The following is a 26,328-nucleotide window of genomic DNA, read 5'->3' on the forward strand; positions in this document are numbered from 1 at the left end:
AGAGGCGCTGCCACTGCTCATTGTGCAGATTAGGTATTTTACCTGCAAAATGGAAAACAACAACCAAAAATGAAACAGTTCAAGCAATAGTCTGACAGTTGTTATCAAATCTAACCTTTGTACTGAGTAAACATAATAATTTGAATTCAACAACATATTTAAAACCTCCCTCTGCAATCAGTGGACAGGAAGATTATTTATTTACATAAGTGAATAATCACATTTTCTATGGACCAGTTTCACATAGATTTTCTTGATGTTCATATTTTATACTCTTGCACACTTTACTGGGAATTGTTATGAACCTACTTACTGCAAAATCTTTATTTACTTAATATGATAATATGAACTCCAAGCAACTGCATTTAAATAAAGAAGCCACATACTGGAGAGTAAATGTTAGTATATTTCTTCATTTAGATCACAGATTACTTTAAAAAATACAACTGCAGATTAGCTTTCTTGTACTTGACATATTAGTAGTTTTGTAAAACCAAAAGCTCAGAATTATTTTTATCATCCAGTGCCGTTTTAACCAATGTCTTTTTATTCTTGCCTTTCACAGTTGAAAGAGTATGGGCCCTATCATGATAGGCTTTTCTGATGCAGCTGGGAAGCCGGACGACTGTTGTATGTGCCTGCAGGGAGCAAACTTAATTCATTTAGGGCTGTATGTACAAATCTTCTTTGGGGTCGCAAATAGCTCCATTTGCCAAATCAGGCCATTTGCAACCATAGAAAAGCATTTTGTAATGTACAGAAGAAAAGTTGTGCTTAGTGATTTTGGTCTCGCGATTCAGTATTTGGAAGGAGCTAGTTCAGGGTGTCCCTTCCAATTACCGAATCATAGTGGTATGTATTAATGTTTGCACAAAACATTAATAATTTACTAACTCCTGGAAAGAGGTGGTAACACATTCACAAATGGGAAGGGGTCACCAAGTTACCCCTTCCCCTTTGGGAATGTAAAAAAAAAATTTAAGAGCATCCAGAGGTCTCATGGACCACTGCCTACTCTGAAAAATGTTTAAAGTTCCATTTTCTTTTTTTCTTTAAACGCATCCTGTTTTCCTTTAAGGAAAATGGGTGCATTAAAAAAAGATCTATTTCTTTAACAACAATCACTGACATGGTGGTCTGCTGACCCCAGCAGACAACCTTCACTTTGATGGCTAGCATTCCTAATGGGTTTCAAACTGCCACCTACCTCATTAATAAAAATGAGAGAGGTCAAATTGTGACCAACTTCCAATTGTCATTCAAGAGTACAAAGGTTTCTTGCATTATGAATTCCTAATTTTTGTACCTCTGGCCCTTAATCAAATATTTCTTTGAGAGAGTGCCTTCTCTCCAGACAGCATAGCTTACAAACTGAAAGAGACAAATCTTGTTCACTGTTTTCCATTTGTACTATCTCAAAAAAGCACTGACTCGGAGAAATATTGGATTAAAGAATTCGCCTTACGCCCTGCAGGCACACACAACTGGCTCGGGTTTCTGCCAGTACCAGAAAAGCCCATCATATTACGATCCCCAGGTTTACAAAACTATTGTCCTTGCGTGTGCGTTTTGTTCTTGTGAATTATTGAGAAAGAAATCGGTCTAAAAGTCACCCAAAGCATTGCTGCCTGAACACGCCGAAAGACAGAGCTGAGAATAATGAGAAAATGAAATCTGGAAACTGCTTGCAACTTCATGATTCATTTGGGTAATTAGTTGTTCTAGGATTTTCGGAAATTCCGTATTTTCAGTTATTTCCAGAAGTACGTGGGACAATAAAATTTGGTGGATATTGAATGTAAATACTTGAAGAGAGGAATGATTAAGTTCACACTCTCTCAGACTTCAATGTATTTAACATTCCGGTATGTTTTGTAATTTAAATTAATAGGGGCTTTATTGGACAGGAAGGAACAATGTTTTAGTAGACAGTATACAAGACAATAAATATGAACCTTAATTTGACTGACCACTTTGAACCTGTGTAGAGCGTCCTCATATGAAGGCTTAACATATGTGCTTGATTATTACCAATCGTCCTGGTTTTATATATCTACACAGGACATTGTCTAGTCTCTAATTCAGATACGATTCACACAGACCCATGAGAATGATAGTGCGTGATTGTATGTACGTTTTAATTCTACTGGTGAAGTTTTAAAACGGTGTCAAACTTTGCATCGTTGTGATGACGCAGAAAAAGAAGGTCTGACATATATTCATACATATCGTATAATCAAAACGTGTAATGTAGTGTGATTTTAGTAAAGAAAATAATGTACGAGGGAAATTGTGCCCTCGGGGTAGTTCGCCATCATTGTAAACGAGCTTTATTAATCATGAAGTATTGAAAACGTAGTAATCCGTCATAATCGCAAATGTATGCCATGATTTCTTGTTTGAAAACTGTTTTGCTTAGCTTAAATTTAGTACAGGCTTTGGCCTAGTTGCCTGGTTTCAAATTCTAACTGCGTGATTTTTCCTTGAACTAATGAAACATATATTCATGCTTGAAGTTGTATTTTTCCAGTAGAGCTGGCTGGTACACTTATCTCCAAGGTTTCGTGCTAGGCCGGTTTCATCCCCTTTGATACAAGGTCAGTCTCTGCAGGTGCGGACAATGAAGGTACAGATAGTAAAATAATTGGCAAACCATGATACAATTTGTGTTCCAAGGCTCCAAGGACAGTGTATGCATAAATGAGCGCTAGTAAAAGACAATTTTTGATTGGACAATTTGAAGCCAACCTATGAACCCTCCAATGGAAGACCCTGCAGAATTTGGAATGTTTCTTACTTAAACCCACCGGAAAAAGAGAAGCCAGCCATTTTCCTCGATGCCAGTTTGAAGCCTGATGCCAGACTCCATTTTGGACGACACCCTGATGCCCTTTTCTCTATCTGAGAGAAAGAGACTTTAAGAATTCTCACCCTAGAGACTTTAACTTTGATTTGCCCCGTCTTGCCCATGCAGTAACTTTGCCCCATTCTCCTTGCCACTGCAAGGAAGTTTGCCCTTAACTTTGCCCCTTTGAAAATTTGCCCCATGCTGATCAACCGGTACCTGAAGGACGAAGACTTTTCTTGAATGCTGATTGTATTTGGTAAATATGAAAGGATAAATGTATTATGCATTGTGTTTTTCCTTTTAGGTACCAACTGCTATTTTTATAGGGTCCTAGCTAGAAGTTTTCCAAATTTGTGTTGACTAAATTCGTTTTGCATGAAGTCCCACATGCCAATGCTAATTAGAGGTTAGTCGAGGTACTCATTCGATGTATCATGCTAATTTGAAATCTTGTTATGCTGACCAATGTATGCAATTAGTCAAATACAGTTAGTCATATTGGTGATTTGCATTGCTATAACAGAGTGTATTATTATTCAGATTTTACGTAGATTGCGTTTCTTCCGCCGTTATGGACAGCTAGTAATGTTCATATACATATATCAATTGGTTTTGAGACATATATATATCGTGCTAGCTTTGTTAATATAGGGAAATAAATTCACTAACTTTTAATAAACTGGTGTGGTTATTCATGACTGAAAGGTCATGGTGTGCCGAAATACCAACTGTTATTGATTTCTGATGTGTTATATTGATCTATTAATTGAGTATTGATTACCGATTACAATAGTTATTGATTATTGATCTGAGTGACTCGACTATTTTAGGATGAGGAGAGCCCGACTCGGTCACCGACCTCCAACGTGTCCAGGTACAGGTAATTTATAAGGGCTGGACGCGTTACCAGTTGTGAGGTGGCAAAAAATGCCATTTCCACAAACTTGGCCTGCTTATTTAAATGACAATCAGAATCGTTTATGAGGAGTAATTTTCTTGCATAATCGTTTATTTTACCTGATACTGTTATCCCGCTGAAGCTCGGTTTTATTTTCATGTGAGAGAAGCAGCCCGAGCAAAATCTATTTTTGATTGATTTTGTTCACACAATTTTCAACAAACCCTTTACGACTTTCTATAAATCTCACAAAGCTTCCAGTTTTGAAGAAACTACAACATCATTGAGAACGAGAGCTTTCACATTTTTGTTCTCCCCAATGCACAGCAACAGCAGGCAGTATGCAAACTTGCTGGCATTGATGACATGCAGCCAAGGGAAATCCTAATCAAGACCATGTGACTAACTCTATGTGCATGCATCTGTGTTCCCCTATCACCGGAAAACCATTTCTGTGAGTGAAAACAGCTTGACATTCTGGTCAATCTGTGACTTTGAACGTACCGTCATAAACATCACATAGGCATTATAAGTTTGCCAATCTTTTCTTCATCACAACAATGAGGGAGAAATGAGCTACATGACACCGAATATCTTTATTTAACAAAGGAACTTTTGTTGACGCCGATTATTCAAGAGCCCATTTCTGTTCACATAAAAAGAAGTCATATTTATATATTTTTTTCTTTTGTGCAACTGGACCTTTTGTATTCGCACCATGTCTAAGTGGGTCAGACACTTTTACGTGAATGCAATAACAAAGTCGCACTTCACAAAAATGCATAAAACATGTAGTAATGGGTGCTGTATGAAGGGATGAATCTGAAAAATGTAAGACACCCACAGAAAAAATCAGCAGTCACGGCAATCAGTTCAAGTGAGAAGTTCCTTGAAAAATAGATTTTCTCTGTGATACTGCATTAAAACTCGCCCATATTGTTGTGTTACTAATGAATGATTAACATGCTGACAGACTAGTCATTCGCCAACCTGTCTATTTGCGTTATTAGTGATGCAGGACGTGTATACAGCATGTGTTTGATTTTCAACAGTGCCCCATCCATAACACCCCACTCCACAATGTGCCAATAGGAAAAAATATTAGCACAATGTAAGCTTGACTAATGTAGTTCTTTTTCACTCTTCCAGAATGACTATAGGAAACTATCTATGCAATGCAAGGATTTCGTTGTGGGTGTGCTGGACCTTTGCAGGGATACAGAAGAAGTAGACGCAATCTTGAATGGTGACGTGAGCAAGGAAACCTGGAGTGAACATCACCGTCCAACTCTCAGCAGGGTGAAGCTTGCTATTAAATATGAGGTAAAAAAGGTAAAGTTATTACATTTCAATTAATTCCTTTTGAAGTGTTGCTACAGTTTTGAATATTTGTTTAAACTATCGCTGAAATTACGCATGTTCTCTTTTATATTCCTAATATAAAGTAATGATACTTGTTTTGTGCTTCCTGAGCTTTAAAGTTACATACTAAGGGGGTCATTTTGACCCTGGCGGTCCGAGACCACAAGGGCTAAAAGGACAGAAGCACCGCCAAGAGGCTGGCGGTGCTTCTAGCCCTATTACGACCGCGGCGGAAGTGCCGCGGTCGCACCGCTGGGGCCGGCGGTTTCCCACAGTTTTAGCCCCGGCGGTGATAATCCGCCAGGGCAGCGCTGCAAGCAGCGCTGCCCTGGCGATTATGACACCCCTACCGCCAGCCTGTTTCTGGTGGTTTGCACCGCCAGGAAGAGGCTGGCGGTAAGGGGTGTCCTGGGGTCCCCTGCATAGCAGACAGTGAAAAGAGCGAGGGGTGCAACTGCACCTGACGCACGGAAGCAACACCGCCGGCTCCATTAGGAGCCGGCTCCTATGTTGCGGCCTCATCCCCGCTGGGCCGGCGGGCGCAAACTTGGTTTGCGCCCGCCGGCCTAGCGGGAATGTCATAATGGGGGCTGCGTGAGTGCGGCCGCATTGGCGGCCGCACGGCGGTTACCGCCTGGCGGGCGGCAGTAGCCGCCCACCAAGGTCGTAATGACCCCCTAAGTGTATTTAAAGTTCGCAAGAGGGCTTTGAAAGATGAAAAGGTATACAGGAGTAGCACTGCAGTTTTACTAGAGACCGTCGCATAGGCAACTCAGGGGGTCATTACGACCTTGGCGGTAACCGCCGTGCAGCCGCACTCCCGCGGCCCCCATTATGACATTCCCGCTGGGCCGGCGGGAATGAGGCTGCAACATAGGAGCCGGATCCTAATGGAGCCGGCGGTGTTGCGGCAGTGCGACGGGTGCAGTTGCACTCGTCGCGCTTTTCACTGTCTGCTATGTTAGGGGGCCCCTGCATTGCCCATGCCAGTGGCATGGGCAGTGCAGGGGCCCCCAGGGGCCCCAGGACACCCCTTACCGCCAGCCTCTTCCTGCAGGTGCAAACCGTCAGAAACAGGCTGGCGGTAGGGGGGTCATAATCCCCAGTGCAGCGCTGCTTGCGGATTATCACCGCCGGGGCTAACATTGAGGTAAATCGAAATATGGGTCTTCGTACCGCCAGCCTGTTGGCGGTACGGACGCCACATTACCCCTGGCGGTCTCCGACCGCCAGGGTCGTAATGACCACCTCAGTGTTGATACACCATTTAATGGTTTCTTATGTCTACAGGTGCATTGAAAGGGCTTGAATTTGAGCATGAATAGGAAGGTAACAAAGATGGCAAACATTTTGTTACAAAAAGAACTGAGAAATTAGTGTGTGAGCTTTTTCTCCCATTGACGTTTTTAATGTCAGCTATAAAATAAAAAGATATTGGGGGTTATTACAACTTTGGAAGTGGTGTTAATCCGTCCCAAAAGTGACGGTAAAGTGACGGATATACCACCAGCCGTATTACGAGTCCATTATATCCTATGGAACTCGTAATACGGCTGGTGGTATATCCGTCACTTTACCGTCACTTTTGGGACAGATTAACACCTCCTCCAAAGTTGTAATAACCCCCATTATGTTATGAGTATTTGTCGATCACGTGACTCACCCTGGAGAGTATCCTGGTGCTGAAAAACATGGACTGTTTCATTGGCCTTTATTTGCTGGTTATCTGAAACATCCTCAAGATCCACAGAATCCCATGTCTGTTAAATGTTTGTGGCTTCAATACCTAATATTACTATTGCTACTACCTATTACTTTTGTAGGAGATTGGCACTGGTCCCTCTAACCCCTAATTAAAAACAAGAATATCACATGCAGTACTGGGAAATTTGTGCGGTTTAACCTCATTTTGTTTGCCTTTTTATTTAACCCTATTTTTGTTGACTGTCAAACTCTGTGCACTTTACCCCTGCTAACCAATGGTAAATGGTTGTACTCCTCTTTTCAAACATGTTAATACTGGTAAACACTGTATTGACACATTTAAGTTGTTTGCAAGAAGTCCCTTGTTTATTGTACCATCTATACCCAGGTGATGCAAAACAATGCTGCTAGTGGGTTACAGCACTCAAGGTGCCACCCACTACAAGAGCACAGTAAAATATGTCTCCAGGGGTGCCGCTGCAGCCTGAGTGTACAGTTTTAAACTGTCAATACAAAATGAAACAATAAGCCTTTTGCCTATCATCATCATCATCATCAGCTTTATTCAATCAATGACCATAAAAGCACATAAAAACAAGATAATAAATAATTCTTAAGTAAATAAATAAATACACATCTATAAATTGGTGTAAAAACATTAAAACAATAACTTGAATTACACATATGACTCTAAAACTTATCTATAAAAGAAATGAGACCTTAAATTACTTTTTGAAGATGGCATCGTATGCGCCAAGCTGTTGCTAAATACTTGCTTACTGAAAGAATTACGTCGGCTGAATTATGGCTTTTTAGAACCCGTAGAGCCAAAGAGCAGTTCTTGAATCCCATGTCCCTGCAAATATTGCGAATCCATTTTAATCGCGGGATCGCATAGGCTGGGCAGAAGAACATGAAATGCTCAATGGTTTCGAAAGTACTGCCACAGGCAGGGCATATATCGGGAAGATTAATCGACCCCCACCTATGGATCAATGACATCAAGGGCAAAGAGCCAAAACGAAACCTTGCATGTAAGCTCTTGCCCTGCAAATCCGGTATAACATCCAGATAGGATTCAAACTTTGGGGACCATTTAATATCAATGAAGGAATTAGTTAAGCGACCATGGGATTTGTGGGTTATGTAGTTATCCTTAACATAAGACCAATAGGTTAACTTTAAAACGTTTTTATGCCGTCTCTCTAATTTATTAAGCCTTTTGCCTATCCTAAACCTCGCTTTTTATTATTTGTGTGTCACCTCTACGTCCTGTAAAGCTAAAGGGGCAGGGTGGATGGTATATAAAAATGTGGCTTCTATTTTTTATGTTATTTTATTTTCCGACAGTGAAAACCCTCCAAATTCATCATTCTCTGTAGAAAAGCTGACTTTCCCGTAGGTTAACACTGATATAGATTTTTACATTTCATAACTACTAAATTCAGTTTGAGACCAGCTAGGAAAATGGTTCTAGGCTCATTTAAATAGTAATTTAAAATCCAACTTAATGGTTAAGTTAGAATTGGTATTACTATTTGGGAAACTACACTTTTCTTGTTTAAAGCACAAATGCTTTCCTGCCAATTCCCAGCTGTCACATCACCCCTGATGCCAGCCCTGTGGAAAGATGTGTATTGCTCCCAGACATTGGGTAGAGGGCTCTTGATGTGGTGAGGGGGACATCTCCCTTGATAGAATGGCCTGGGATCTGTGCCCAGAGTTTTCCTGAGATTGAGATTCCAATGATGTCTACCTTGTCATGGCAGATGAACTCACACCTAGGCCTGCCTCTCTTTTGTCTCCCTAGTCAGGCTAGCCTCAAGCCCAGCGGGAGGGGAGGAAATTACAATAAGTAGTTTAGTGGATAGACCAAGGATGGCCCTCCAGCCACAGGTTTGCACTAGGCATAAAAGTGGATCCAACAGACCTCATCCCAGAACACTCTTGGTTATGTGAAGAAAACAAAAGAAGGGCTAACCTGCTGTCTGGAAGAACCTGAGGGAAGACTGGACCTGCTTGTCGTGAACCCATAACTCCAGATGGATTCAGAGGGTCAGTTGGCTGGTTGCCTGTTTGAGCTACAGGAACACAAGCTTCCAGAGTCCTCTATTTCTTCAACTGCTTAGTTCTAACAGGAGCTATTCTGTACTCTGAAGCAGGCCTCTGTTGGAGTTACTCTTAACCCTATTTGGTGTTCCTAGGTCCTGGACACTTCCTTGTGTGTGAGAGTATACTTCTCCTGTACCTAAAATGTAAGAAGTAGGACTTAGAATCTTTCTGCTAACTTTCTGACTGGAAAACATACGGAGACAATCCTCGGTTACTGTTGAAGCAACAACTGTCAACTTTGAATTGCTGGTCAGGCTCAAATTGCTGGTTTGCCTTTTGGAAGGAGACCAATCTTCTAGAAACGTTCTAATTCCGAGAGTAGAGGGCTTCACCAGGATCAACATCAAGCAGCAACTGATCAACGCCTAGACCTTTCAGGGCTCAGACTTTAGACTTTCCACACTCAGAGTTTTCCTGCCTTCATCAACAACTAAATCACAACCTCACTCTCCAGCAACCAATCATCTTTAAGCCTGAAACCTGCTTTGGTTCAAGCTTGCCCCTCCAACAACTTGTCAACAACCACTTTTTCTCCATACACGTTTCTAAGTGAGAAGGTAAACCTCCCACCAAGATGAACCTTGTCCCTGTATCTTACTGATGTTCTATTGCAATTGGCCTTAACGCTTGACTTTGATGCGGTCCACCGCAATCATATACCCACGTTTGGGACTAAATGCTTTTTGCTTCTATTTTTAATTCAAAATCTAAAATCAATGTCAACAGATCTACTTCTTGTTTTGTGTTGTTTTGGTGCCTTTGTATTCATTAAACTATTGTCTATTGTTCTATATTTGTAACTCAAAAAATGTAAAAATGAGACAAGACGTTGGCAAAGTAAAGTACTGGCCCACTGTCACTGGTACTTATGAGCACTTCTTTTTAAAAGATGTCCACAAGTAATAAGGAAAAATACAGTCACTGAAAATGTATGAGAACCAGTTCATGATTTTCTTTTATTACATGAGGCTGGCAAGACAGTTAAGGCTGTCTCTGGGCTGGAAATATGATGGGCTGCTCTAGACCAACCATATTTTACGGAGTGGCATGAGTAACACCTACAACAGTGGTTCCAACCTGTGGTCTGCGGAACCCTAGGGGTCCGTGACACATTCCCAGCGGGTCGGCAGGACTGAGCTGGCAAGAAGGCACTTTTCCAATTGAGGCCTCTTGCTGCTTGTTTTTTATTTTTATTACTTCATTTGTTCAGCAGTTTGAAAAGCAGGCATAGTTCCATGTACATCCAGCAGCTTTCGGGGAAAAAGAAAAGCGCAAAAAAAAGTCTGAACATTATTGTACCTGCTGGAGAGAGATGGGAGTTTTGCCTAGTGGCAGGTTTGACTCATCTTGCATAGGGCAGATGGTTAATATGCCTACTGCAAAGAGCCTGTATCATGCAAACAACAGTATTTTATGTGCATAGCATAGTGGGTTACTACTGTCGCAGAGTTTTGTTTGTTGCTGTGTAGTTCGTAAGTTACAATCGTAATCTAGCACAGTGAGCTATAAATGGGCATTAATGAGCTGCATGCTAACTGCATGTCTCAAATTAAAAAAGTTATGTTTTTTTTCCCAAGTCTTTCATTATCCTGATGCTGCTAAAAAAGCTATGTTGGCATAGAAATACATTCTTATTATTAAAGTCAATGCTAACCACTGTGTTAAGTCCTGAATCCTGCGTTTGTGCTTCTCCAGAACAAGCAATCTTAGAAAATGCCTACCAGTATGGATGACATGTTAATCCTACACCTTGCAGTCCCCTGTAGAGTTCTCCAACAACCTACACTGGTATGAGAGTTGCTATAAAACTAATTAATTATATGTGACAGAGAGGCTGTGGATAGATGAGGGGACCTTATGGTTTTACTTACTTTCCCCACCATATATTTATGTGAAAAAGGTTTCTCAGATCTTATGTACTTAAAAACGAAAACAGAAATCGCTTGGGAAATGTGGACTCTGACCTGAGAATTTAGCTTTCCTAAATAAAACCAAACATTCCAAAGTTAGTCGCTGAGATGCAGCGGCAACCTTCCCATTAAATTTTTGATTTTTGCATCTTTATTCAATATAAAATAATTATATCTTTAGTAATTAGAGTATTTGTTTTGTGCATACTTGTTTGTGTATTTTCATGAATTACCATTTTAATGTTTGAATTTTAAATCATACAAATTGTTTGGGGGTCCCTGGCTTCCAGTTGTGATTCAGTGTGGGTCCTCAAGAGTCAAAAGGTTGGGAACCACTGACCTACAACACAAGGACAAAAATTACATGGCCACAGAAAGAAAGAAAGAAAGAAAGAAAGAAAGAAAGAAAGAAAGAAAGAAAGAAAGAAAGAAAGAAAGAAAGAAAGAAAGAAAAAAATACCTTGAACTACTGCAGCAAAGCAAGCATAACAAGACAGTACTGGTATATATGAAAAATTTAACATAAATAAAGGAAATTGAACAGTTGGTGTGGGGAGTTCATCTCATTAAAACTTTAATTAAAATTGTACATAAAAACGTATTATCATAAGTAAATGGTTTGCATAATGTGTATGTAAAGCATTTTGAAACAATTTTTTTCTGGTTCATCATTGCAGATCAATATAACTATGAAGACAGTATTTATATATGAATTCACATTTACCGAATGAGCAGAAGATAGATGTAACTACTCATTTAATTTCAAGGTTAGAGATATGTGGGAAGAGATTCTGGGATCTAGTTAATCTTACAACGGCGTAAGGGATTATATATTTGCTTTATTGCTGACTGTCACGAAAGAGGTTCAGAGGAATGAAGAAAAAGTACTGTAAATCATCTTAGTCTATGTGGAATGATTTCAAGGTATAAGCATAAAAAGAGATCACACATCATTGTTTACTATGAGGTTGTAAATACATTGTAAGAGAGTATATTTGAGACATTGGGAAATGTGAATTTCATACCAAACATGACGGATCCATGTATGATGCCTGATTATAGTTTCTATAGGTTATTAAAGTGATGTCACTTTTCATGTTTTAATGTACTTTCTTGTATTTTCATTCTGGATGTACCAATGTATCTTTATTGTGGCTGTTACATCCATCTGGTCTGCTCAGGAAAGGGATCTCTAATGACTCAACTATTTTACTAGACGCTGTGGGCACAGTTACAATATCATTTATAGATTCTTAAATTCCATAAGTTTACACTTAGGCGAGTAAACAAAACAAGGTAGCGTAACCACAGAACAGTTGCCTTGGAGAGAGCAAAACTACAGCAAATATATGGCCTACTGCACTGAATATATTTGAATATAATAATTACTACATGTCACTAAATTGATGCATCAATATTGATTGATCACTCAGAAGAATAATTGCTGATTAATATTAAACAAGCAGACAGCTCAGTTGTTAGAAACTAATTGCATGTTTTGAGAATAAACAAACTCAGAGAAAAATCACAGCTAATAAGAAAAGTACATTGTTAGAAATGGGGTCTTTTGTTGGCAGTCAGGTTACCCCCGTCCAAACAAGGAGCCTTGCTCTAGTCATTGTAAGTCACACACAATCCAAATTATCCAGTTCCCACCCTCTGGTAGCTTGGCAGTGAGCAGTCAGGCTTAACATAGATGGCAACGTGTAAAGTATTTGTGCAATAAATCATGCAATAACACAGTAGAACACCACAAAAATACACCAGTGTATAGAAAAATATATAATATTTATCTGATAAGAGGCAGGTCAAAACAATTAAGATGCAATAAGTATAAGTTGAAAATATCACTGTAGAAATGATATAAAGTGTCTTTAGTCTCTTAAAAGCAATAAATGTCTCTTGCAAGCAAAAAGTACCTGGTTTGTGTTCAAAATGTCAACAAGGAACCACAGAGGAGGAGATGTGTGGAAAGCAAGGAGGTGTGCATCGATTTCTCAGGCCGCACCCGGCAATGCATAGGTTATTTTCCACTCAGGGAAGGCTTTGCGTTGATTTCCGGCACTTGGTCTTGGATCCTCTTCGGGTTGCAGGGTTTTTGGACGCCCGGGGATGATGTGTTTAAATCCGGCGCTGACAGGACGAAGTCACAGGTGCTGCGTCAATCCAGTGGTCGTTGCGTGGAAATTTCTACTGCACGGCAGGTGCTGCGTCAATTCCTCTCAGGGAGTCAGGCTGCGTTGTTCTGGCTCGGCTGTGCATCGATCCAGTGGGCTGTGCGTCAAACTTTTGGTAACTACGCGGTCACTGCGTCGATCTTCTCCTTGCGAAGTCGGACTGCATCTTTCCAATTCGGTGTGCGGTGAATTTTTCACCGAGATGAAGGCTGTGCGTCGTTTTCTACCAGTTGTGCGTCGATTTCAACTGCACAGGGAGTTCTTCTTGCAGGAATGAAGTCTTTGTGATCCTGAGATTTAAGGGAACAAGTCGGCAAGCTCTATCCAAGCCCTTGGAGAGCACTTCTCAGCACAGCTATAGAGCAGCAAGGCAGCAGGGCAACAGGAAGGCAGCAGTCCTTCTCAGAAAGTAGTCAGGTGAGTCCTTTGGGCAGCCAGGTAGTTCTTCTTGGCAGGTTGCAGGTTCTGGTTCAAGTTCTATTCTCCAGGAAGTGTCTGTGACAGGAGTATCTTGTAAAGAAGTGTCCAAGTTGGTAGGGGCAGAGGCCCTGTTTAAATAACCAAATTTGCCTTTGAAGTGGGAGAGACTTCAAAGAGTGGCTTAGAAGTGCACAAGGTCCCCTTTCAGTTCAATCCTGTCTGCTAGGGTCCCAGTAGGGGGGGCAGTCCTTTGTGTGATGTCCTTTGACATATAAGTGGCAGGGCCTCCACCCTCCCAGCCCAGGAAGACTCATTCAATATGCAGATGTGTAAAAGTGTGACTGAGCATCCTGTGTTTGGGGTGTCTGAGTGAATGCACAAGGGAGCTGTCAACTAAACCTAGCCAGACGTGGATTGGAAGGCGCAGAAGCATTTGAGTGTAGAGAAATGCTCACTTTCTAAAAGTAGCATTTCTAAAATAGTAATATAAAATCCAACTTCACCATTAAGCAGGATTTTGTATCACCATTCTGGCCATACTAAATATGACCTGGCTACTCCTTTCAGATCAGGATCTACCACTGAAACAGTATATGAGGGTAGCCCTAATGCTATCCTATGAAAGGAGCACGCCTCACAGCAGTGTAAATCGAATTTAGGAGTTTTACACTACCAGCACATATATAGAACACACATGTTCATGTCCTGCCTTTTACCTACATAGCACCCTGCCCTATGGGCTACCTAGGGCCTACCTTAGGGGTGACGTATATGTAGAAAAAGGGGAGTTTAAGGCAAGTGCATTTAAATGCAAAGTCGAAGTGGCAGAGAAACTGCACAGACAGGCACTGCAGAGGCAGGCCTGAGACATGGTTGGGGGGCTACTTATGTGGGTGGCACAACGAGTGTTCCAGCCCACTAGTGGCATTTAATTTACATGCCCTGGGCACATGTAGTGCACTTGACTAGGGACTTATAAGTACATTAAATAAACCAATAGGGTATGAGCCAATGTCACTATGTTTTAAGGAGAGAGCATATGCACTTTGATACTGATTAGCAGTTGTAAAGTGTGCAGAGTCCTAAAGCCAGCAAAAATGAGGTCAGAAAAAGAGAAGGAGGAAGGCAAAAAGTTCTGAGCTGACCCTTGAAAAAGGCCATTTCCAACATATCCCCCTTCCAGCCTAGAGCCAGGGTACACTAATCAACACTCTGATGAACTTCCCTGCTTAAGCCGTTAGAACATGGACTATGGCTTACTACTGCAGGAGCACTTGCCAGTTCTACGCCTTTCCTACTCAGTGAGGTTCCTCTGTCTATACTCTCTGGGGCTACTAAACTGACCCATGGGGAACCCTTCTCCTCACCTGAGGAACCCATCTGTGAAGCTCCTAAATTTAATTTGCTCACAGATGCATCCCAGTATGCAGACAGTACCACCATGGCCAACAAAGTGATGTGGCCCGTTCCATTCCTTGGGTCTGACTTCTGTCCCCAACCCAGGGAAATCTCTGTCCACAAGGACAGTAACCAAAAGATTCCACTGACAGTGTCAGGAGGCAGGTCCCAGACCATCCACTGCTAAGTGGAGACCCTGAGTGGGGCCTTTGGATGAGCTTCTCCTCCAGCTGGGGGGCTGGCAGGGGGCTCCCAAGGGGCTCCTGAGGCACCTCAGAATGGGGGGAAGTAGCCCCAGGGATCTTGCACCCCTTCCCCATTCTCACCAGTTCAGGGGTGGGTCCCTGATACTGGTCACTCAACCCAGGGTCTGTACCCTGAGGCTGAACAGGGGACAAGGGTGAGTCCTCCCTCACCTTGCCTCCACATTGGGCTCACCTACCCCCTTCTGGGGAGGGGACTGCCAGACAGCTGAACTGTCAGGGCGTCCTTAGGGGTCAACCCTTTCAGTTCTCCTGACATTAGGGGTAATTCATTCCCCAGAATGAAGTTAATGGGCAGCTGGGGACTAACTATGACCCACCTCTGGGTCACCACCCCACCCCACTCTAGGGACACCAGGGTCATGGGGCAGAAGAAATCTTCCCCAATGGCTGCAGTCACTCTACACACCTGGCCGGTGTACTGCTCTGGGGAAACTAGTCTCTCCACCATCATGGTAAGACTAGCTCCTGTGTCCCTCAGAGCGGTGATTGGGACCCCATTCACTCCCACCTGGTGGAAGTGACGCCTCCCACATTGAGGGATCTCCAACTTACCCTCTGAGTCCACCTCCGAACTGAAGGAGATGAAGGAATGGTCTACGACCTGCCACTGGGACTACTTTCCTCTAAGGCCACATTGGCCACCCCTGTGGAGGTCCCACCAGTGGGTGATTTCTTTGGACAGACAGATTTCCCTTTCCTGTGTCCTAGCTGCGAACACTCAAAGCAGCAGGGTTGGGAATGGGATGCTTTGGGCCACCTCCCACCAGAATCATCACCCTGTTTCTCAGATGGGCCATGGGAACCCTTCCCTCCCCCATTACTCTGGGACTTGTCTGGGTCATCTTTGACCTCCCCCTCACTCTGTTGGGGGGAACCGGAACCATCCTTCATGGGGACACTGCCAGGTACCTTTTTGGACACTCTGGTGCTAGTCCAGAGGTCCGCCTCCTCAGCAAGCTTTCTAGGATCAGTCAGCTTATTGTCAACTAGGTGCTGGCGCAACTCTGTAGAACAAAGACTGAGCATATGCTCTCTCAGAATTAATTTAAATAACCCTGTGTAATCATTCACTTTGCTGCCCGCACCCATCTATTCAGTGCCTTACCGGAGAAATCAAAACAGTCTACACAAGTTTGCTTGGAGAGTTTGGTGCTGTCCCTGAACCTCTGACGGTATATCTCAGGAGTCAACCCAACCTTGGCAAGTAAAGCGGCTTTCATGGGTGCATATATGTTTTGATCCCTGGGATCCAGTGTAAGAAGTGTGTCCCTCCCCACAGTTGGTACATACCACCACAAGCATGCCCCTCCATTGCTCTTCAGGAACCCCATAAGCCCATAGTGCAACTTCGTAAGCAGCCAGCCAGTTATTAATGTCATCTCCCACCTCATAACTGGGCACAGCACTTTTGGATATACAAACCTTTCTTTCTCCAGAAGGTTCTGCATGTATGCTGCCACCATTACTGCTGGACTCAGACTGCTTTGTCTTTATTTCCAGATCCTTGTAACTCAGTTCCTGAGCCAACAAAAGTTTATTTTCAGCCACGGCTCCCTCAGCTGCAGCTTCAGCTCTCTCAGCCTCTTTGGCTTCTCTCTCTGCCCTCCTGTTGAGCTTCAATTTTTAACTTTGCCGTTTGTAATTGAAATTCTCTCTCATCCCTCCTTTCCTCTGTGAGCAGGCCATGGTCAGAGACATTGCTCCCTGGTTTAACTTAGAAGGCAATGTGTAAAGTATTTGAGGAATAAATCATACAATAACGCAGTAGAACACCACAAAAATACAACACACAGTGTTTAGAAAAATATATAGGGGCATATTTATACTCCGTTTGCGCCGAATTAGCGTCGTTTTTTTCGACGCAAATTCGGCGCAAAACTAACGCCATATTTATACTTTGGCGTTAGACGCATCTAGCGCCAAAGTATGGGCAAATAGCGTCATTTTTTTGCGTGAACGCCTTCCTTGCGTTAATGAGATGCAAGGAAGGCGTTCCCGTCTAAAAAAATTACGGCGACGCAAATGCGTCGTATTTATACTCCCGGGCAAAAATCACGCCCGGGAGTGGTCGGGTCAAAAAACCCCGCATTTGTGCCACTTTTTAACGCCTGGGTCAGGGTAGGCGTTAAGGGGCCTGTGGGCTCAAAATGAGCCCACAGGTGCCCTCCCCTGCCCCCAGGGACCCCCCCTGCCACCCTTGCCCACCCCAGGAGGATACCCAAGGATGGAGGGACCCATCTCAGGGACATTCAGGTAAGTTCAGGTAAGTATAAATTTCTTTTTTTTTTTTTTTTTTGGGTGGCATAGGGGGGCCTTATTTGTGCCCCCCTACATGCCACTATGCCCAATGACCATGCCCAGGGGACATAAGTCCCCTGGGCATGGCCATTGGGCAAGGGGGCATGACTCCTGTCTTTACTAAGACAGGAGTCATGTAAATGGCGTCTGGGCGTCGTTAAAAATGGCGCAAATCGGGTGGAGGCGATTTTTTGCGTCAACCTGACTTGCACCATTTTTAAGACGCCCTAGCGCCACTTTTCCCAACGCCGGCGCTGCCTGGTGTACGTGGTTTTTTTCCACGCACACCAGGCAGCGCCGGTCTGCTTGCGCCGGCTAACGCCATTCAATAAATACGGCGCCCGCATGGCGCTTCAGAATGACGTTAGCCGGCGCAAAAATTATTGACGCTAAACTGCGTTAGTGCAGTTTAGCGTCAAAAAGTATAAATACGGGCCATAATATTTATCTGATAAGATGCAGGTCAAAACGATTAAGATGGAATAATTAATGCCCTCATTACAATCCTGGTGGTAAATCCCGCTTACCGCCGTGCAGAAGAACGCCAACATACTGCAGCTGTGTAATTCCGCTACACGTATTACGACCCACAGTCCGGAATCCGCCACAATACAGACACTCACACAAGTCCGCCACACCAAAGGTCAGTGATAAACTGGCGATAACAAAACCAACACTGTCACCCCAACAGGAATACGCCCACACTATCACGACCCGCGAATCAAAGCGGCGGTCTTTCAACCGCGGTAAACCATTGGCAGTACACACCGCCGCACTCAAAATACACACACATATACAAAACACAACCACTTTGGACAATTCGAAATACACACTCCTGATACATATACACACACACTCACACCACTATAAAACACACGCCCACATCACCCACAAACCCTTACTACCAGAATGTTGAAACCACGCCAGAGAAAGACACTAACAAAAACAACACCAGCATCCACAGACACACAACACCATCACTTACACAACATCCACGCACCTCAAACAACACACACCAACACCCCCTCACACATCACAACACGCACCACCTCACACATCACCCACACCACATCATGGCACCTCACTCAACGGCACCCAAAGTTCTCTGAGGAGGAGCTCAGGGTCATGGTGGAGGAAATCGTCTGGGTAGAGCCACAGCTATTCGGATCACAGGTGCAGCAGACATCCATTGCAAGGAAGATGGAGCTATGGCGCAGAATCATCGACAGGGTTAACGCAGTGGGACAGCATCCAAGAACACTGAATGAATTCAGGAAGAGGTGGAACGACCTACGAGGGAAGGTGCGTTCAGTGGTCTCCAGACACCAGATTGCTGTACAGACTGGCAGTGGACCCCCACCTCCTCCCCCACAACTAACAACATGGGAGGAGCAAGTCATGGCTATACTGCATCCTGAGGGCCTCACAGAAGTAGCAGGAGGAATGGACTCTGGTAAGGCAAATCTTTACTACTATATCCCCCCCACCCTACCTGCATGCCATCATATACACCCACCCATACCCTCACACCCATCACCCCAACAACCCACAGATACCCCACCAACATAACCCACGCATCCCAAAACCAAGCCCTGCATGTAACACCAATGCATGGACACCCATCACTCAAGCATGTCCAGTAGAGAAACTCACTCATCCCCCAAAATCACCAATCACACAAGGACCAAGCCAATAATGCAAGCACTAGAGTACAGGGTCACTCACCCATTGCACACAATGGCACACACAGATACAATAACTATGCATTTACACCCCAACAGGACCCCTACCCAACGTCACCGGACAGGAGGTGCCAGACATATCCAGTGCCCCCACAGAAGAGGCCCACAGTGATGACAGCAGCTCTGCACAACTGTATCAAGAGGACCAGCCCGGCCCATCTGGGACCTTGGGACAGTTGGTTCCCCTGACACTAGCACAAGCCACCACAGAGCCTCCCCCCTCAGGAAACACCAGCACAGTACCCACCCAGCAGGCCCATCCCTCTGTCCCCAGCACACGTCAATCAGCAGTGTGTCCACCACTACAGGGAACCCAGGCAAACCTACCAACCAGAGAAAATCAGGGACCTGGGGGCAGTGGCAGTGGGCACACGGTTCAGGGGACAGAGGCACAGGATAACAGGGAAACTGGGAGGACTGCTGTGCGACAGGGGGAGGACAGGCCCCGGGAACCCACTCTCCATGAGGCACTCTCCAACATCATGGGAGCTTACCATAATTCCCAGGAGACAATGGCAACAGTCTTGGCCAAGTTCCAGGAGACCCAGCGGCTGCAGGAGGAACACTACCTTGGGATCAGGGAGGACTTGAAGTCCATTAACAACACCCTGGTCACCATTGCAGGGGTGCTGGCAGACCTTGCCAACACCAGGAGGGACACAGTGGCACAACAAGGGGCCCCTGACACTAGCCTGGACGATGAACAGCCCTCCACCTCCGCTGGCGCTAATGGACAGGAGGCACCTCCACAGGAACAACAGGACACCAGCACCCCACCCCCTGCAGATGGAGAATCACCTCGCAAACAGTCCCTGAGATCCATGAACAAGACAGAGAACAATGCCAAGACCCTGCCAGAAATGAGACCCCACTGAATGTCACCCTTCTGTCCCACTATGTCACCCTGTCCATCCTTAAACTGCCATTGCTCCACTTCCTATGCCCCTTTGGACAATGCACCTGTGAAAGAAATAGACTGGACTCTGCCATGGACATTCCTCCACCATCTTCCCAGCCCATTTTACAACCCCCTCCACTTATTTGCACAGGAATAAGCACACTTAAATCACAAAACAATCTGGAGTCAGTCTGTGCTTTCGCAAATGTGTAATTGCAACAACTATGGAATATAGCAATGTCAATTTACTTGTTCACATACCAATGTAACACAGCTGTAGGCCAGCAGTAAACATAGCAGAGGGCACAAAGTGGGACCCAAATCTGTGAAATGGAAAGTCAAAGTGACAAGTCAGGGTCCATACACTAAATGAAAATGACAGACTTATGCTAGTTCCAACAATAGAATGAGATGTGGGAAGCAGTGGCATCTTCTTACCTGTGTCTCACTGGAACTATTGCCTGATGATGTTGTTTCGGTTGTCGATATCCTCTTCTTTTCCCTCCTCTTCTTCACTGTCCACAGGCTCCACAGCTGCCACAAGACCACCATCTGGCCCATCCTCCTGCAGAAAAGGCACCTGGCGTCGCAAAGCCAGGTTGTGCAGCATACAGCAGGTCACGATTATCTGGCACACCTTCTTTGGTGTGTAGTAGAGGGATCCACCTATAAGACGGAGGCACCGGAATCTGGCCTTCAGAAGGCCAATGGTGCGCTCGATCACCCTCCTAGTTCACCCATGTGCCTCATTGTAGCGTACCTCTGCCCTTGTCCTGGGATTCTTCACTGGCGTCAGTAGCCATGACAGGTTGGGGTAACCAGAGTCACCTGCAAATGTCGAGGGACAACTGTTAGACACACACTAACCCTTAGGGACAGCCCCATACCCAGACACCTATGTCAACTGTATTGGGACCTTGACCTCACCTATTAGCCACACACAGTGCCTCTGGAGTTGCCCAATCACATAAGGGATGCTGCTATTCCTCAAAATGTAAGCGTCATGCACAGAGCCAGGATACTTGGCATTGACATGGGAGATGTCCTGCTCTGCCAAACACACCATCTGCACATTCATCGAATGGTAGCTCTTCCGGTTTCTGTACACCTGTTCATTCCTGCGGGGGGACAAATGCCACATGTGTCCCATCAATGGCACCAATGATGTTGGGGATATGTCCCAGGGCATAGAAGTCACCTTTCACTGTGGGCAAATCCTCCACCTGAGGGAAAACGATGTAGCTACACATGTGTTTCAGCAGGGCAGATAACACTCTGGACAACACGTTTGAGCACATCGGCTGGGACATCCCTGATGCCATGGCCACTGTTGTTTGAAAAGACCCACTGGCCAGGAAATGGAGTACAGAAAGGACCTGCACTAGAGGGGGGATTCCTGTGGGATGGTGGATAGCTGACATCAGGTCTGGCTCCAACTGAGCACACAGTTCCTGGATTGTTGACCAATCAAGTCTGTATGTGACCAGGATGTGTCTTTCTTCCATTGTCAAGAGGTCCACCAGGGGTCTGTACACCGGAGGATGCCGCCATCTCATCACCTGCCCCAGCGGACGTGGCCCATGGAGGAGAATAGCGAGCAGTTAATCATTCAACACTGAGGTATCACAATGTTTTATTTTCAGAAACGTAATAAATTTGCAATGTGCCGATATCTGTCTATATTCCCGGCCTAGATAGGTGTGACGCAGTTAACATCCACCCCATGTGGCCTCCTGAAATGGCGGCTGCCTGACCTGTAAGGTGGGACAAGGGGATATGAGGTAACTGCGCTGGCGTTCTACACCGTTGCGGTTGGCGGTCGAAGACTGCGGTGCAATTCAGCATTGGTTAACATTGGGCACTATGGGTCCCAGGAGCCAATAACAATGTACGCCGGCAGTGATGGTACACACCGCCGCGGACATGACCGCCATTTTCTTTCTGTTCCCTCACTTGATATCTGACCTTCCACAGGAGAGGACCTACACTGCAAGTACTGCTGTGACCTCATTCTGGAAGCGACAATGGCTTATGTGTCTGGGGAAAGGGCCCCTGCCTTCACTTCGGAGGAGTTGGAGAAACTAGTGGATGGGGTCCTCCCGCAGTACATGCCACTGTACGGTCCTCTAGACAAACAGGTGAGTGCACTGTGAGCATGCTGCATGGGCAATGCCTGTTTTGAGTGGTGTGGATGGAAGATACATGGGGTAGGGGCTGAGGCCTGCATGTGCGGATGGGGAGTGTATGTGGGTCAGGGCAAGGGTGGGAACTGGGGGGCAATGAGTATGAGGATCCTGACGGGTAAGTAATTTCAATTTCCCCCTGTACCATTCCTCTAGGTCAGCGCCATCAGAAGAAGGGTATTTGGCTTGCCATCGCCAAGGACGTCCGGACCCTGGGGATCTACCACAGGCGGAGCATCCACTGCCGTAAAAGATGGGAGGACCTGCGCTGCTGGAGCAAGAAGATGGCGGATGCCCAGCTGGGGATGGCCTCCCAACGTGGGAGGGGTGCTCGTCGTACCATGACCCCCCTGATGTTCCGGATCCTGGCGGTGGAGTATCCGGAGTTGGATGGGTGCTTGAGGGCATCACAGCAGCCACAAGGGGGTGAGTACACTCTCATTCAGCTGACTCTGCACGCATTATGAGGTGTCTGGGTGGGGGAGGTGGGCAGTGTGTTCCCCTAGGCCAGGGTGAAGTTTGTAGGCAAGGTCCCTTGTGAGGCAGGCTATGTGGCACCCCAACCCCAAGAGTAGTAAGAGCCATCTATATCTAATCAGGCTCCTGTGACTTCAAGGTGTGCAGCAATTGGTGTTAGGCCTTGTACCCCATGGTCAGGTGAAATTTCTAGGAACTGTTAGTGCATGGCGTAGTGCATAGGGCTGCTCCATGTGTGTTGTGTCCGCCAACGGTAGTGGTGTTGCATGCACTGAACATGTCTTTCTTCTGTCTTTCCCCCCATTTTTGTCCTCTCCCTGTTCTTGTGTGCAATAGCATTCAGGCTGAGGAGCATTGGCACCGGAGCAGGAGGGAGCTGCAACCCACTTGACCCTAGAGGGTGATACAACGGATTCTGAAGCCACCAGTGGGATGGAGGGAGAGGGGAGCTCCACGGCGGGGACAGGAACTGAGACCAGTGACACGGACTCCTCCTCTGATGGGAGCTCCCTTGCAGTGGCGGGCACCTCTGTGCCCACCGCATCACCAGGTACAGCCGCCACCCCCCTACCAGCACCGCCCTCGCAGCAGCCCCTCAGCATGTGTCCTGTGCCTGCTCACCCAGGAGGGTGGGCATCTCCTTCGCCCCAGGCACCTCAGGCCCTGCCCCAGTCAGTCCTGCTGCCCTCAGTGAGAAGGCTATTGACCTCCTGAGATCCCTCACTGTTGGGCAATCTACCATTGTGAATACCATCCAGGGTGTCGAGAGGCATTTGCAACAAACAAATGCATACCTGGAGGGCATTCATTCTGGGCAGGCAGCCCAACAGAGAGCATTTCAGGATCTGGCCTCAGCACTGATGGCAGCCATTGTCCCTGTGTCCAGCCTCCCCCCTCCAACTTCCTCCACCCAGACCCAATCCCCTGTACCTCAGCCTATCCCAAGCACACCATCAGACCAGCATGCACACTCATCAACACACAAGAGTGGACATGGCAAACATAAGCACCACACATCTTACAGGCACTTACAAAAGCACCATCCCATGCAGACACAGCAACATCCACAGTCTCCACTGTGTCCCCCTCCTCCACGTCCTCCTCCTCCCTCCCTGTCTCGTCTCCACTCACACCTGCATGCACTACATCCTCAGCCACTGCCTCCAAAACCAGCACGCCCATCACCACACACCGCTCACGTGCACTCACCACCCCACTACCATGCACACATCCCCAGTGTCCTCTACCAGTGTGTCTGTGAGCCTGCCTCTTAAAGTACACAAACTGAGGCACACACCCACCCAACAGCCATCCACCTCACAACAGCCTCCGGCCCATGCATCTTCACCCAAATTCAACAGACGTACACCTCCTACAACCACTACCTCTGCCTCCACTCCCAAACCCCCTCCATCTTCCCGTACAAGTGTGTCTAAGAAACTCTTCCTGGCTAACATTGACCTCTTTCCTACACCTCCCCACCGTCCTTCCCCTAGGGCCTGGCTTTCCAGGTCCCAGCCCAGCACCTCAGCCACCAAATCCCCAGCCACAGTGGTGCCAGCAACTGCGGGGTCATGGAGTGCACCACCCATCAGGGCTGCCAGTGTGCCACGTAGCGAGGGCAAGGACATTCCACCACCTGCGAAGGTGAAAAAGGTGCCCACCTCCCAGAGGGAGATGCCTAAAGTACCAGCCACTAAGGGCTCAGCAAAAACCAAAGGGGATAGTGGCAAGACAACTGCAGCACCATCAAAGCTGGGGAAGGGCCAAAAGCTGAAGAGCAGGTCAGGAGAGGGCATGGTGGCACCGACTGAGGGACCAGTGTCACACTTTCTATCCACGACCATGCCAACCTGTAGGGCGGCGAACACCGCTAGCTGCCCCACCACCACAACCGCCACCACAACCGCCACTTGCACCGTCACCTGCACCGCCCCGGCACGTCTACAGCCTCAGCGACAGTCCCCAACATCTTCCCCAGTGTGCAGCCGTCCGAGGCTGCAGGAAACATCTTGCTGTGTCCCGGTGCAGGTGCTGACCCAAGCACCACCACAAGCACCGCCGCAAGCACCACTGCCACAGACACCGCCCCAAGCACCGCCGCGACAGACACCGCCGCAAGCACCGCCACCTGCACTGCCCCCAGCACGTCCACAGCCTCAGCAACAGTCCCCAGCATCTTCCCCAGCTGGAAGCCATCCGAGGCTGCAGGAAACGTCCTGCTTTGTCCCTCTGCAGGTGCTGACCTAAACACCGCCGCAAGCACCGCTGCAACAGACACCGCCGCGGCAGACACTGTCGCAAGCACCGCCACCTGCACCGCCACCTGCACCGCCCCTGGCATGTCCACAGCCGCAGCAACAGTCCCCAGCCTCTTCCCCAGTGGGTAGCCGTCTGAGGCTGCAGGAAAAGTCCTGCTGTGTCCTTCTGCAGGTGCTGACCCATGCACCGCCGCCAGCACCGACGCAAGCACTGCCACAAGCACCACCGCAAGCACTGCCGCGACAGACACCGCTGCAAGCACCGCCACCGGCCCTGCGGTGTCCTCCGACACAGGCACCACCGCTGATATGGCTACCATCCCCAGTGGTCAGTCGTCTGAGGCTGGAGGAGAGTTCCTGGACCCTGGTCAGCTTCCATGAGGCATTTCTTCCATCACTGTTTACACCTGAAGGTGGAAAGAGAAGCTGCAGCAGTGTGGGGTATGTCGCTGTCTCCATGGCGTATCATGCTACCTGAACCTCACCAATCTCGTGGCACGCACACCCAGGTGAGGGAATTGTACCGGCCACACTGCATGTGGAGCACTCTGGGCACCAAGCCCCCTCCAGAACCAATGGAGAAAGACATCCACTACCTCTGTCCTTGGCAGGATGAAGCACTCTGGGCACAAAGCCCCCTCCAGAACCAGTGGAGAAAGACATCCACTACCTCTGTCCTTGGCATGATGAAGCACTCTGGGCACCAGGCCCCCTCCAGAACCAGTGGAGAAAGGCATGCACTACCTCTGTCCTTGGCAGGATGAAGCACTCTGGGCACAAAACCCCCTCCAGAACCAGTGAAGAAAGACATCCACTACCTCTGCCCTTGGCAGGATGAAGCACTCTGGCACCAGCCCCTCTCCAGAACCAGTGGAGAAAGGCATCCACTTGAGAGACTGTGGCTTTGCACTCCCAAGGATAAAGCAGTGGGCAAACCACCCACTGGAGAGACTTGTGAGACTGTGGCTTTGCACTCCCCAGGATACAGAAGTGGGGAAACCACCCACTGGAGAGACGTGAGAGACTGTGGCTTTGCACTCCCCAGGATAAAGCAGTGGGCAAACCACCCACTGGAGAGACTTGAGAGATGGTGGCTTTGTACTCCCCAGGTTATAGCAGTGGGCAAACCACCCACTGGAGAGACTTGAGAGACTGTGGCTTTGCACTCCCCAGAATAAAGCAGTGGGCAACCCACCCACTGGAGAAACATGAGAGACTGTGGCTTTGCACTCCCCAGGATAAAGCAGTGGGCAAACCACCCACTGGAGAGACTTGAGAGACTGTGGCTTTGCACTCCCCAGGATACATCATTGGGCATAGAGCCCCCTCTTGCAGCAGTGGCGCTGTGCGTTCATCCGGCTGAGGTGCCCCCCC

At 46.7% G+C, this 26,328-nt stretch overlaps 1 protein-coding gene across 1 annotated transcript in view; it reads left to right on the top strand.

Moving 5' to 3' along the window:
• Window positions 1-26,328, top strand: part of TRPC7 (transient receptor potential cation channel subfamily C member 7) — a 1,529,313-nt gene that overhangs the window by 824,778 nt on the left and 678,207 nt on the right. Inside the window, exon 3 of the mRNA XM_069199219.1 lies at window positions 4,896-5,078. Coding sequence (XP_069055320.1) covers window positions 4,896-5,078 — 183 coding nt within the window. The remainder of the gene's footprint in view (window positions 1-4,895; window positions 5,079-26,328) is intronic.

This window comes from Pleurodeles waltl, chromosome 7 (genome assembly GCF_031143425.1).
Source record: "Pleurodeles waltl isolate 20211129_DDA chromosome 7, aPleWal1.hap1.20221129, whole genome shotgun sequence".
In the NCBI taxonomy this organism is placed as follows: domain Eukaryota; kingdom Metazoa; phylum Chordata; class Amphibia; order Caudata; family Salamandridae; genus Pleurodeles; species Pleurodeles waltl.